The sequence below is a fragment of the Muscardinus avellanarius genome (assembly GCF_963383645.1).
Source record: "Muscardinus avellanarius genome assembly, chromosome: 1".
In the NCBI taxonomy this organism is placed as follows: Eukaryota; Metazoa; Chordata; class Mammalia; order Rodentia; family Gliridae; genus Muscardinus; species Muscardinus avellanarius.
Window position 1 is genome coordinate 220,726,651 of NC_137786.1, and position 14,687 is coordinate 220,741,337.

At 46.3% G+C, this 14,687-nt stretch overlaps 1 protein-coding gene across 1 annotated transcript; it reads left to right on the plus strand.

Moving 5' to 3' along the window:
- Window positions 1–2,800: 2,800 nt before the first annotated feature.
- Window positions 2,801–14,383, plus strand: NDUFS3 (NADH:ubiquinone oxidoreductase core subunit S3; the record flags this gene model as incomplete). The annotated part of the gene is made up of 7 exons (XM_080708061.1): window positions 2,801–2,864; window positions 2,960–3,025; window positions 5,892–5,989; window positions 6,171–6,320; window positions 8,570–8,695; window positions 8,822–8,941; window positions 14,216–14,383. 7 exons carry the CDS (start codon window positions 2,801–2,803, stop codon window positions 14,381–14,383), a joined length of 792 nt encoding a protein of 263 aa, XP_080564187.1.
- Window positions 14,384–14,687: the final 304 nt, after the last annotated feature.

The window sequence follows — 14,687 nt, forward strand, 5'->3', positions numbered from 1 at the left end:
CTAGGGTTTTTTTTTTTAATGGTACTGGGGATAGAACCCAGGAGCTTTCTACCTTCCAGTGACACCCCCAGCCCTACTTTTTATTCCTTACTTTGAAACAGGGTCTCACTGAGTTGAAAAGGACCTCACTGAGTAGCTGAGGCTGTCTGCGAACTGTGATCCTCCTGTCTCAGCCTCCCAAATGCTGGGATTACAAGTGTGTGCCACCACGCCCAGCCTAAGACTAGGGATTTAGATCAACACATAAAAGGAAGGGCTGGAAAAAGCCTATACTGTGTGAGTGTGTGTGTGTGTGTGTGTGTGTGTGTGTGTAACTGAGGATTGAACCCAGGGGTATTTTTACCTCCAAGCTACACTCCCAGTGTGGTACTGGGGATTTAATCCAGGGGTATTCGATCTCCAAGCTACACCTCCAGCACTATTTAATTAAATTAATTAATTTATTTATTTGCGGTACTGGGGATGGAACCCAGGGGCATTCTACCTCCAACCTAAACCCTTTGCCCTATTTTTTATTCTTTATTTTGAAACCGGGTCTCACTGAGTTGTAGAGGCCCTAAGTAGCTGAGGCCGTTCTTGTGCCGCGATCCTCCGATCTCAGCCTCCCAAATGCTGGGATTACAAGCGTACACCACCACGCCCGGCTTTATTCTTTACTTTAAAATAGAGTCTCAGTAAGTAGTTGAGGCTGTCCACGAGCTGTGGTCCTCCTGTCTCAGCTTCCCAACTACTGGGATTACAAGAACTCACCACCACACCTGGCTTACTTTTTGTTTTGAAACAGGGTCTCATTAGATTGCTCAGAGTCTTGCTAGGTTGCTTAGGCTAATCTTGAGCCTGTGATTCTCCTGTCTCTCAAGTACCAGAACTACAGGGACCCAGTTCACAAGACCTTGTTTCTGAATAAAAAATAAAATAGGAGCTGAAAGTGGTGGTATACGCCTATAATCCCAGTATTTGTGAGGCTAAGACAGGAGGATTGCAAGTTTGAGGACAGCCTCAGCAATTTAGCAATGCCCTCAGCAACTTGGTGTAATCGTTTTAAAAAAATAAAATACGGCTAAGGTGTAGCTCAAAGGTAGAATGTTCTTGGGTTCAACAAGAAACTGGGGTCCAACAAACCCCAGTGCAAGGGGAAAAAACAATGTTTCATTAACTTTCTAAGGCTGGTTTCCAATCTGCTACTTCCTGTCTCAGCCTCCCAAATACTGGGATTACAGGCATGCCATGATGCCTGGCAAACCTCTATTCTTTAAAAAGCCGGGTGCCAGGTGTAGTTTTGCATTATAATCCCAGCTCTTGGGAGGCTGAGATAGGAGGATCACACAGGTTCGAAGCCAGCCTCAGGAGTATAACCCGGAGGTAGAAAAGCCCCTGGGTTACACCCCCGGTACAAAAAACAAACAAAAAAAAAAAAACAAAAAAAAAAACAGGCATGGTGGTGCACATTGTAATCCCAGCATTTAGGAGGCTGAGACAGGAGGATCGTGGTTCGCAGACAGCATCAGCTACTTAGGTCCTCTGCAACTCATTAAGACCCTGTTTCAAAATAAAGAATAAAAAAATAGGAGTGGGGGTGTAGCTCGGAGTTAAAATACCCCTGGGTTCCATCCCCAGTAGGGCCAAAAAAAAAAAAAAAAAAAAAAAAACTTTAGTGTGCACACCTGTAATCCCCAAGTACTTTATTTATTTATTTATTTAATAAATAAATAAATAAATAAATTTATTTTTTTTATGGGTTCTGGATGGAACCCAGAGGCATTTGACCTTCGAGCTATACCCCCTGCCTAATTTTTTATCCTTTATTTTGAAACAGGGTCTCACTGAATTGCAGAGGGCCCCACTAAGTAGCTAAGGCAGTCCGCGAACCGCGATCCTCTGGTCTCAGCCTCTCAAATCCTGGGATTACAAGCGTGCGCCACCACGCCCGGCTCCCAAGTACTTTAGACAGGAAGATCACAGGTTTGCGGCCTAACTTAGCAATTTAGCGCTAAACAATCCTTTTTTAAGAATAAAAAATTAAAAGGCCTGAGAGTGTAGTTAAAACATAGAACTCCCCTTGGTTCAACTCCCAGTATCCTATCCCCCCAAAAAAAAACTTTAACCAAAAACGTTGAGCAGAAACTAGTGAAGGAATGCAGAGCAGTCAAAAAAAGGTCCTCACGTTCTTGTGGCCAGGTCCCGTCTTCCCCGGCGCACGGGACCCAGGCCCTCCACACGGGGTTTGGTTTGGGACATCTATCAGCTCCACTTTTGCTCTCTTCTGAGTTTCTGCCCCCTCCCTTACTCCCCTGCCCTAAAGACTCTGTAAAGATCAGTCCCAGGACGCGAGACAGAGCCCCGCTGTCCCCAGACAGGGGTGAGAGGCCGCCCGTCGCGCCGAGCAGCGCCCGCGGCACCTGGAGTCGTCTCGGAAACGGTCGCCAGGGAAACCTCTTCCCACCCAGAACCCTACCCGCCCGCTCTTAGCAAAAGCTCAGCGCAGGGAGCGGGGGATGGGATGGAAAGTAGAAGCCAGAACGCCCGCCCCCCATCCTCTCACCGGTCCTGTTCTTCTGCGCCTTCACCTCCTCTCCAGCCCGCCACAGGAACGTAGCGCTACGCTCACCTCACGATTTTGCCACTTGTCGGTCTTGCTTTCTCACCTGCGTTCCCATTCATCCCGGAACCCGGAACCTCTGCTTCCGGCCTCGCGTCAGCCCGGAAGAAGATCCGTTGCACCTTTCCGCTTCCGGTCCGTGCCCTTGGGGCTCCGTGTCCTGTGGGCTCTCCGTCGGCGCCGGGTGTACATCCGGGGAACATGGCGGCCGCAGCGGCCAGGGGCTGGTGGCGCGGGCTCGTGGGGGCCGCCGTGGTGGCCAGGGGTGAGCCGGGCAAGCTGGACGAGGCCAGGGTCGGAGGGGCGGCGCGCCCGGCGCTAGGCCTCACAGTGCGCGCCGTGCCTTTTCTCCCCGTGCAGGCGCTGGGCGACCCTCGGTGCAGTGGCAGCGGGTGAGGAGGGAGAGCGCCGCGGCAGACACGCGCCGTGAGTATGTGCAGGCCGCGCTCGCCTCCCGACTGTCGGCGGGCCCCTTTGTCCTTAAGCCAGGATGCCCTTCCCCGTGTTCTGGCAAATCTCTGCTTGTCCTTGGAGACCTGATTGCATTGGTCTCCCCCGTGCATCGAGCTCCCCCGTGCCCTTGATCTCTGCTATGACCTTCCTTGTTTATCGTCCGTTTTCATGGTCCCCTTTTCTTCTGATTAGGTTGCCACCGTTTTTTGCTTGGCTAGTGGCTCACGCCTGTAATAACAGTATTTGAGAGTCTAAGACAGGAGAAACGCAAGTTCAAAGCTAGCCTCAGCAATTTAGCGAGACCCTGTTTCCAAATAAAAAATAAAATAGGGCTGGGGGTTAGGGGTGTAGCTTGCAGGTAAATTGCCTCTTCCTTCAATCCCCAATGTGGGGAGAAAAAAAAAGGTCTTAGAGCCCAGTAACATTAGTAGTGCATGTTAATTGAGTGTTTACTGTATATCAGGCACCTTTCTAAGCCTTTCCGTGAATGATGTTATTTGGTTCTCATAACAGCCATGTGAGATAGAGTATTTTAGTGTACATGTTATAAATCAGAATAATGTTATAGCCCAGATAACGAATGCCCAGGGTTACACACCTAGTGAATAACAAAGCAGGTCTGCCAGCTGCCAAAAGGCAGAAAGCACTTAGCCATTTTTTCCCCAACCTGATATGTGAGTGCCCAGTGATTTAGGATTGCATGAATAAGTGTATGGAGATAGTAAGGTATGTCAGCAGGCATGGTGGCACACACCTGTAATCCCAGTACTTGAGAGGCTGAGATACAAGGATTACAGGTTTGAGACAGCCTCAGCAAGTAGGCTCTCATCAACCTATTAAGACCCTGTTTCAAAATAAAAATAAAATAGGGATGGGGGAGTAGCTTGGAGGTGTCCCTGAGTTCCATCCCTAGTACCATGTATACACTCAAAAAGTTAGCATAAGCAGACTGAGAATAAAAGCCCTGTCTCTTTCTTTCTCTCTTTCTTTCTTTGCGGGTCTGGGAATGGAATTCAGAAGCATTCTACCTCATAGTTAGACCCCCTGCCCTTTTTTTTTGGGGGGGGGGGTCTGGGGATGGAACCCAGGGGCATCGACCTCCAAGCTACACCCCTGCCCTATGTTTTATTGTTTATTTTGAAATAGGGTCTCACTAAGTAGCTGAAGCTGTCTGCACACTGTGATCCTCCAGTCTCAGCCTCCCGAATGCTGGGATTATAAGCATGCACCACCCAGCCCTGCTCTGTATTCTTTATTTTGAAACAGGGTTTCACCAAGTTGCAGAGGGCCTCACTAAGTAGCTAAGGCTGTCCGTGAATCACGATCCTCCCATCTCAGCCTCCCGATTACTGTGATTAAAAGTGTGCACCACCACACCTGGCCCTATTTATTTATTTATTTTATTTTTATTTATTTTATTTATTTTTTATTTTATTTATTTTTTTTTTTTGGTGGTACTAGGGATGGACCCTTCTACCTCCGGGCTACACTCCCAACCTATTTTTTGTATATTTTTTTATTTGGAAACAGGGTCTCTTAAGCCAGCGAGGCTAGCTTCGAACCTGTGCGATCCTCCTGTCTCTGCCTCCCAAGCGTGGGGATTACAAGCATACGTCACCACGCCCAGCCTCCTATCTTTGTTTTTATTTACATATATATATATATATATATATATATATATATATATATATATATATATATATATATATATATTGTGGGTTTGGGGATGGAACCCAGGGGCATTTGAACTCCAAACTATATCCCCTGCCGTATTTTTTTATTCTTTATTTTGAAACCGGTCTCACTGAGTTGCAAGAGGCCTCACTAAGTAGCTGAGGCTGTTCATGAACCGTGATCCTCCGGTCTCAGCCCCCCGAATGCTGGGATTACAAACGTGCGCCACCACACCCGGCTTCTTATTTTTATTATATATATATATATATTTTTTTTTTTTTTTTTGTGGGTCTGGGGATGGAACCCAGGGGCATTTGACCTCCGAGCTACACCCCCTGCCCTAGTTTTTATTCTTTTATTTTGAAACTGGGTCTCACTGAGTTGCAGAGGCTGTCCGCGAACCGCGATCCTCCAGGTTTCAGCCTCCCGAATGCTGGGATTACAAGCGTGCGCCACCACGCCCGGCTTATTCTATATTTCGAAACGGTCTCACGAAGTTATGAAGGGTCTCACTAAATAGCTGAGGCTGTCTATGAACCATGATCCTCCGGTCTCAGCCTCCCATATGCTGGGATTACAAGTGTGCACCGTCATGCCTGACTAGCCCTGGCTTTTATCCCTTTTTTGGCTTCAGTTTTTTATTGATAAACTCACCCACAAAAAAAAAAAAAAGAAAACCCTTTTTTTCTTCAATGAGAGTTGAACGGTTTCAAAAAAAAGCAAAACATCCCAACTCTAATAAGAGGAGTCTGTGTACTCTTTAGGTCAGTTTGCATTTTTCTCCAAGTTTTCATCACTTTCCAGACCTAGAAGAGGAACATTCTACTTGCACCTTTATTAAGATTCTGTAGGGAAGCCAGGTGTGGTAGCACACACTTGTGATCCCAGTATTGGGAGGCTGAAGCAGGAAGATTGGGCAGATTTGAAGCTAGCCTCAGCTACTTAGTAAAGCTCTAAGCAATTTAGTGAGACCCTGTTTCCAAATAAAATCGGTCTGGGGGTGTAGCCTGGAGGTAGAATGCCCCTGGATTCTATCCCCAGTACCACACACACATACAGATTCTGTAGGGAGCCCTCTGATGTGATCCTTTTAGAAGCCCAAAAACGAGATGTGCGTGGTTGCTGCCTTCCCCGTCCCTTGGTTAAGTGTGCCTCTCCCTTCCAGCCACTGTCAGACCGCAGAGTGATGTGGTCCACAAGCAGCTCTCGGCCTTTGGAGAATACGTGGCTGAAATCCTGCCCAAGTATGTCCAACAAGTTCAGGTAATACTACAGTTGTTTAAGTCTGGGTCAAGAAAGAACCATCTCCTCAGGGGATGTAGGAGTGTTGCCTCACTTAAAAGAAATTATACATCCTCCTTTCTCTACCTTAAAACAAGTGATTCCTTCTCGGTAGCCCTTCCCTCAGTAGCACTTGTTTCCTTCTCCACTTCTTTGTCTACAGGTGACCTGCTTCAACGAGTTAGAGATCTGTATACATCCTGATGGAGTCATCCCAGTGCTAACTTTCCTCAGGGATCATAGCAACGCACAATTCAAATCCTTGGCTGACTTAACAGCAGTGGACATACCAACTCGGCAGAACCGTTTTGAGGTCGGTCAACAGGTTGAAGTTTGGGGAATCAGGACAGAACTTTTTATTGTGTGTGTGGTATTTAGGATGGAACTCAGGGGCATTCTACCTCCAAGCCACACACCCCCAGCCCTTTTTTTTTATTCTTTATCTGGAAATGGGGTCTCAGTAAATTGCAGAGGATCTTATTAATTAGCTGAGGCTGGCCAAGAACCTGTGATCTTCCTGTCTCAGCCTCTCAGGATGACCACAGGTTGGAGTACAGCCTTGGCAATGTAGCAAGACATGACCCTATTTTAAAATAAAATATAAAATATGTCTGGAGTATAGCTTGGCAATGGAAGTCTCCTGGGTTTAATTTCCAGTACCAAAAAAAAAAAAAAAAACTTATTGTGGATAGTACGTAAGATATTCAGTGGAATATTTTAAACACAAGTGGGAGCCAGAGGTGGTGGCACACACTTGTAATCCCAGTACTTGGGAGGCTGACACAGGAGAATCAAAGGTTCAAAGCTAAGCCGGGCATAGTGACACACACTTGTAATCCCAGCATTCGGGAGGCTGAGACCGGAGGATTGTGGTCTGCGGACAGCCTCAGCTACTTAGTGAGGCTCTCCATAAATTAAGGAGATCCTGTTTCCAAATAAGAAAATCAGGCTGGTGGCATAACTTAGAGGTAGAATGCCCTAGGTTAATCACTAGTGCCACAGTAAGTAAATAAAAACATATTGAGCCAGGCATGGTGGCGCATGCTTGTAATCCCAGTATTTGGGAGGCTGAGACCAGAAGATAGCAGTTCATGGACAACCTCAGCTACTTAGTGAGGCCCTCCAAAACTCAGTGACACCTTGTTTCAAAATGAAGAATAAAAAATTGGGCAGGGGGTGTAGCTCGGAGGTCGGATGCCTCTGGGTTCCATCCCCAGACCCGGGGAAAAAAAAACATATTGAATATATATTATAAACATATAAATATGTTTTGTGTGTTTACATATGATATAGCTTATAATATGTAGACATTATATATCAACACTATTTTTTCTTTTCTTTTTTTTTTTCTTTTTTTTTTTGTACTGGGGATGGAATCCAGAGGTATCTGACCTCCAAGCTACATCCCCTGCTCTATTTTTTTTATATTTTTTATATTCTTTCTTTCTTTATTTTATTTTATTATTTTGTGTGTGTGTGGGTCTGAGGATGGAACCCAGTGACATTCAACCTCCAAGCTACACCTACTGACCTATTTTTTATTCTTTATTTTGAAACAGAGTCTCACTAAGTTGCAGAAGCCCTCACTAAGTAGCTGAGTCTGGCCATGAACAACCGAATCCTCCAGTCTCAGCCTCCCAAATGCTGGGATTACATGTGTGCGCCACCACGCCCAGATTTTATATATATATATATATATATTTTTTTTTTTTTTTTTTTTTGCTGGTCTGGGGATGGAACCCAGGGGCATTCGACCTCCAAGCTACAACCCCTGCCCTAGTTTTTATTCTTTATTTTGAAACCAGGTCTCACTCAGTTGTAGAGGGCCTCACTAAGTAGCTGAGGCTGGCCGCGAACCGCGATCCTCTTGTCTCAGCCTCCCAAATGCTGGGATTACAAGCGTGCACCACCATGCCTAGCTTCATATTCTTTATTTTGAAACAGGGTCTCGCTGGGCATGGTGGCACATGTTTGTAATCCCCGCGTTTGGGAAACAGGAGGATCGCACATGTTCAAAGCCAGCCTCAGGTACAGTGAGATCCTGTTTCCAAATAAAATATAAAATAGGTCTGGGAGTATAGCCCGGAGGTAGAAAGCCTCTGGGTTCTACCCCCCAGTACCACAAAAAAAAAAAAAAAAGAAAGAAACAGGGTCTCACTAAGTTACAGAGGGCCTCACTCAGTAGCTGAGGCTGTCTAGAACCATGATCCTCCAGTCTCAGCCTCCTGAATGCTGGGATTACAAGTTTGTGCTACCACGTCCAGCTAACACTATGCCATCTTACCAAATGAGTAGATCAGGAATTAGCCTCTGAGGATTTGAGGCAGGTGACCGAGGAGATCTTCCAGACACAGACATGCTGAGCCACAGCTGTGGCCTAGGCCTCTGCATGTAGTTATAAGTACAGCAACATCTTGAGTTTTTGAGCTTCAAATAGAAAGCAGGGTCACAGGTGGGAGCCCTAACCCACCCTATAACCTCACATATGCTTTCTCAGAGACACTTATCCATACCCCTCAAGCAATGGCTCTTTTGGTCTTCAGCTCCCTCTGTTCTCCCTAGATTGTCTACAACCTGCTGTCTTTGCGTTTCAACTCACGCATCCGTGTGAAGACCTATACAGATGAGCTGACACCCATTGAGTCCACGGTTTCTGTGTTCAAGGCATCCAACTGGTATGAGAGGGAGGTGAGTGGACAGGGTGGGCCCTGCCTCTGGGCCACTTACAGAATTGGTTGAAACTATGGATGCAGTCAGCCCCATGTGTCTTTTGTTAGCCAGTGGGCTGCAGGCCTGAGAACCTCTCTTTTCTAGATCTGGGACATGTTTGGAGTCTTCTTTGCTAACCACCCTGACCTAAGAAGGATCCTGACAGATTATGGCTTTGAGGGACATCCTTTCCGGAAAGACTTCCCCCTGTCTGGTTATGTTGAGGTAGGAGCCTTGAAACTGGGTGGAACCTGGAGTGGGTGGGTCCTGGACTTGGCAGGATCTGTGGATTGTGGCAGTTTAAAAGATTGGGTTCTAGCTGGGTGTGGTGGCGCAGGCTTGTAATCCCTGTGCTTGGGAGACTGAGACAGGAGGATCGCGAAGCCAGCCTCAGCTGGTTTAAGAGACCCTGTTTCCAAATAAAATATAAAATAGATCTGGGAGCGTAGCCTGGAGGTAGAAGGCCCCTGGGTTCCATTCCTAGTACCATCAAAAAAAGAAAAAGAATGGGTTCCACACTGGGCGTGGTGGCACACCCTTGTAATCTTAGCATTTGGGAGGTTGAGACAGGAAGATCTCAGGTTTGCAACCAGTCAGCTACTTAGTGAGGCCCTCTGCAACTCAGTGAGACCCTGTTTCAAAATAATGAATAAAAAATAGGGCTGGGGGTATAATTTGCAGGTAGACTGCCCCTGGGTTCAATCCCCAGTACCACCAAAAATAAAATATGGGTTTGCTAGACATGGAGGCGCACACCTATAATTCCATTACTTAGGAGGCTGAAACAGATGGATGGCAGGTTTAAAGCCAGCTTTAGCAATTTAGTGAGGCTTTTATCTACCTTGAGACTCTGTTTCCAAATAAAAAATAAAATAGGGCTGGGGCTATAGCTCAGAGGTAGAATGTTCCTGGGTTAAATCCCCAGTACCATACACACAAAAAGCATGGTCTCTTAGCCAAGTGTAGTGATGCATCCCTATAGTCTCACTAATTGGAAAAATGAAACAGGAGGACTGTAGTTCAAGGCCAGCACTCAGGACTTTAGTGAGACCCTGTTTCAAAGTAATCCCAGCATTCTGGAGGCTGAGGCAGGAGGATTGCGGTTCACAGACAGCTTCAGCTACATAGCAAAGCCCTTGGCAACTCAGTGAGACCCTGTTTCAAAAAAGAAAGAGCTGGGCGTGGTGGCGCACGCTTGTAATCCCCGCGCTTGGGAGGCAGAGACAGGAGGATCGCGCAGGTTCGAAGCCAGCCGTGCTGGCTTAGGAGACCCTGTTTCCAAATAAAAATGTAAAAATAGGTCTGGGAGTGTAGCCCGTAGGTAGAAGGGCTTCCAGGAACCCCAGTACCACCAAAAATAAATAAAGACAGCCAGGCATGGTGGCGCGTGCTTGGGAGGCTGAGACAGGAGGATGGCACAGGTTCGAAGCCAGCCTCAGCTACTTAGTGAGGCTCTCAGCAACTTAGTGAAACCCTGTTTCCAAATAAAATATAAAATAGGTCTTGGAGTATAGCCAGAGGTAGAAAGCCTCCTGTTTCCACCCCCAGTACCACCAAAAATAAAATAAATAGTAAATAAAAAGTAAAAAATACTAAAAAATAGGGCTGGGGGTGTAGCTCGGAGGTACAGTGCCCCTGGGTTTCATCCCTAGTACCGCAAGGAAAAAAAAAAAAAAAAAAAAAAAACAGAATAAGAAATAATGGGCCAGGCGTGGTGGCACATGCTTGTAATTCCCACGCTTGGGAGGCAGAAACAGGAGGATCGCACAGGTTCGAAGCCAGGGTTTCCAGGAACCCCAGTACCACAAAAAAAAAAATAAAAAAAGCCGGGCATGTGGTGCATGTCTGTTGTCCTAGTTCTTAGAAGGCTGGGACAGGAGGATCACAGGTTCTAGATCAGCCTTAACAATTTAGCAAGTCCCTTGGCAATTCAGTGAAATCCTGTTTCAAAATGAAAATAAAGTCGGGCGTGGTGGCGCACACTTGTAATCCCAGCACTTGGGAGGCTGAGACAGGAGGATCGCACAGGTTCGAAGTCAGCCTCAGCTACTTAGTGAGGCTCTCAGCAACTTAGTGAGACCCTGTTTCCAAATAAAATATAAAATAGGTCTGGGAGTATAGCCCGGAGGTAGAAAGTCCCTGGGTTTCACCCCCAATACCACCCTCCCCCCCCAAAAAAAAAAAAGAAAAAGAAAAGAAAGCTGGGCATGGTGGTGCATGCTTGTAATCCCAGCATTTGGGAGGCTGAGACAGGAGGATTATGGTTCAAGGACAGCCTCAGCTACTTAGTGAGGCCCTTTGCAACTCAGTGAGACTGTTTCAAAATAAAGAATAAAGACTAGGGCTAGAGGTGTAACTCAGAGGTAGAATGCCCCTCAGAAGATGAATGCCTGCCCCTGGCTTCAATCCCCAGTACCACAAAAAAGGGGGAAATAATAGAAGCATGGGATTTGTATTCAAACCCTACCTTCATTTTTGTAAATCTGGGGCAAGCTTAATTTGACTGATTTAGTTTTCTCATCTGTATGATAGTGATAGCACCTAAGTGAGTTGAGTGTGGGGTGCACGCTTGTAATCGCAGTACTTGGGAAGCTGAGACCGGAGGATCACAGGCTTGTGGACAGCCTCAGGTACTTAGCCCTCCGCAATTTAGTGAGACCCTATTTCAAAATAAGAATAAAAATAGGACTGGGGGTGTAACTTGGAAGTAGAATGACCCCTGGTGGTTCAATCCCCAGTACTGAAAAAACAAACAAAAAATAGCACTTAAGTGACCTGTGGTAAGCATTAAATATATGTGTAAATCCTGCTATACTGTATACCATAATGTCAGTTTGTGGTAGCTTTTATTATAATGACTTTTTTTTTTTTTTTTGTGGTACTGGGATGGAACTCAGGGGCATTCTACCTCCAAACTATACCCCAGCCCTAGAGTGAGTGAGTGAGTGAGAGAGAGAGGGAGAGGGAGAGGGAGAGGGAGAGGGAGAGGGAGAGGGAGAGGGAGAGGGAGAGGGAGAGGGAGAGGGAGAGAGAGAGAGAGAGAGAGAGAGAGAGAGAGAGAGAGAGAGAGAATGAGTGTGTGTGTGTGTGTTGGAACCTGGGGGCATTCTACCTCCAAGCTATACCCTCAGACTTTATTTTTATTTTTTGGCAGGTCTGGGGATGGAACCCAGGGGCATTCAACCTGCAAGCCACACCCCCTGCCCTATTTTTTTATTTTTTTTATTCTTTATTTTGAAACAGGGTCTCACTAAATTGCTGAGAGTCTCAATAAGTACCTGAGGCTGGCTTCAAACCTTTGCGATCCTCCAGTCTCAGCCTCCCAAGTGCTGGGATTACAAGCGTGCACCACCACCCCAGGCTCTCATAATAACCATTTTAATAATCATGTCAGCCTTAAGGACACAGTCTACCCCAATCCCTGAAAAGTAGAGGATTATTTTTCCTGCCCTGGATCTCCAGAAATCACTTGGCAAGGAGAACACTAACTATCCCACCCTCAAGAATGGTCACAGAGGTGAGACAGATAGCATGTTCTTACAAGGGCCTTATGAAGAATTACAGTGGGAGCTGGGCGTGGTGGCGCACGCTTGTAATCCCAGCATTCGGGAGGCTGAGACTTGGAGGATTGCGGTTCGCGGACAGCCTCAGTTACTTAGTGAGGTCCTCTGCAACTCAGTGAGACCCGGTTTCAAAATAAACAATAAAAAATAGGGCTGGGGTTGTAGCTCGGAGGTCAAATGCCCCTGGGTTCCATCCCCAGACCCGCAAAAAAAAAAGAATTACAGTGGAAAGCTGAGCGTGGTGGCGCACGCTTGTAATCCCAGCATTCGGGAGGCTGAGACCGGAGGATTGCAATTCGCGTACAGCCTCAGCTACTTAGTGAGGCTCTCTGCAACTTAAAGAGACCCTGTTTCAAACTAAAAGAATAAAAAATAGGGCAGGGGATATAGATCGGAAGTCAAATGTCCCTGGGTTCCATCCCCAAACCCACAAAAAAAAAAGAATTACAGTGGATATCCGGGTGTGGTGGCGCATTGTAATTCCAGTTTTTGGGAGACTGAGACAAGAGGATTGCAGTTCGTGGACAGCCTCAGCTACTTAGTGAGGCCCTTTGCAACTCAGTGAGACCCTGTTTCAAAATAAAGAATAAAAAATAGGGCTACAGGTGTCACTCAGTGGTTGAATGCCCCTGGGTTCCATCATCCCCAGTACTGCAAAAAAAAAAAAAAAAAAAAGAATTGCAGTGGTGCTGGCAGTATTTATTATTATATTGGATTTTGTGCCAATGTAACTTTTTTTTTTACACCCTCAGATATTTTTATATGGAAACAGGATCTTGTTAAGTTGCTGGGAAACTTAGCTGCTGAGTCTGCCTTCAAACCATTCCAAGTGTGTGCCACTGGCGTGAGCTCTAGATTTTTTTTTTTTTTTTTTTTTTTTTGGTGGTACTGGGGTTCCTGGAAGCCCTTCTACCTCCGGGCTACACTCCCACGGGCTACACTCCCAGACCTATTTTTTAACTTTTTTATTTGGAAACAGGGTCTCTTAAGCCAGCGCAATCCTCCTGTCTCCGCCTCCCAAGCGCGGGGATTACAGGCGTGCACCACCACGCCCAGTGAGCTCTAGATTTTGACCATGAAAATACCAAGGCCACAAGGGCGTGAAATTGATGCAAGTCTTGGTTTAGATATACTCCTTGCAGTCGCCTCTGTTCCTAAGCCTACACAAATGCTTACCACTACCTGAGGAGAATGTGGATAGGCGAGCAGTCAGTTTTGCTGGAAGAGGGATCACAGTTCCTGAAGAGATGGCCGAGGAGTTCAAATGGTGCCAGCAGAACATGAAAGACAAACCATTTTGGAATCCCACACATTATGTTTTGTTTTGATTTAGGTTTTTTTGTGGTAATGGTATTGAACCCAGGAGCACTGTACCTCCAAGCGACATCCTAGCCCTTTTTATTTATTTATTTATTTATTTATTTATTTATTTATTTATTTTTGTTTTAATATGATCTCACTAGGTTGATGATAGTTTGGCTACTTGCTGAGTCTGTCCTAGAACCTATGATATACCAGGCGAGGTGATGCAGGTTTAAAATCCCAGCACTTGGGAGGCTGAGAAAGGAGGATTGCACAGGTTCGAAGCCAGCCTCGGCTACTTAGTGAGGCTCTCAGCAACTTAATGAGACCCTATTTCCAAATAAAATATAAAATAGGTCTGGGAATGTAGACCAGAGGTAGAAAGCCCCTGGGTTCCATCCCCAGCACCACCAAAAAAAAAAGGACCTATGATCCTCCTATATCAGCCTTCCAAGTACTGGGAGTACAGGCATGTGGCACCATGCTTGGGTGTGGATTGAGATTTATTGACAGCCTGGAAAGGCTGGAGCAGGGACATAAAGATGGAGCAGGGGCACCCCTGGTGAAAAATGGGCTCTGTAATAGCTCTCTCGGGGCTTTCCTCCATGCTCAGACCTGTCTTTTGCTCCTGCAGTTACGCTATGACGATGAGGTGAAGCGGGTGGTGGCTGAACCAGTGGAGTTGGCCCAAGAGTTCCGCAAGTTTGACCTGAACAGCCCCTGGGAGGCCTTCCCTGCCTATCGCCAGCCCCCGGAGAGTCTCAAACTTGAAGCTGGAGACAAGAAGCCAGAAGCCAAATAGCTCCAAGGAAGGCATATGGATCCTAGAGAGTGTCTTATCTATGATTGTCTGTGTAAATAAATTCCTACTTAGACTCAACACTTCCTGTGTGGGTTTTTTTTTGTGTGTGGTCCTAGGTACTGAACCCAGGGGCATTTTACATCCCCTAGGTCCTATTTTATTTTGAAACAGGGTCTTGAATAGATTGATGAGAGACTTACTACTTGCTAAGGCTTTCCTTGCATTGTGATTCTCTTGTCTCAGCCTTCCAAATACTGGATTACAGCCTGGTACCACCATGCCTGGGCCCCCCCCCCCCTTCAAC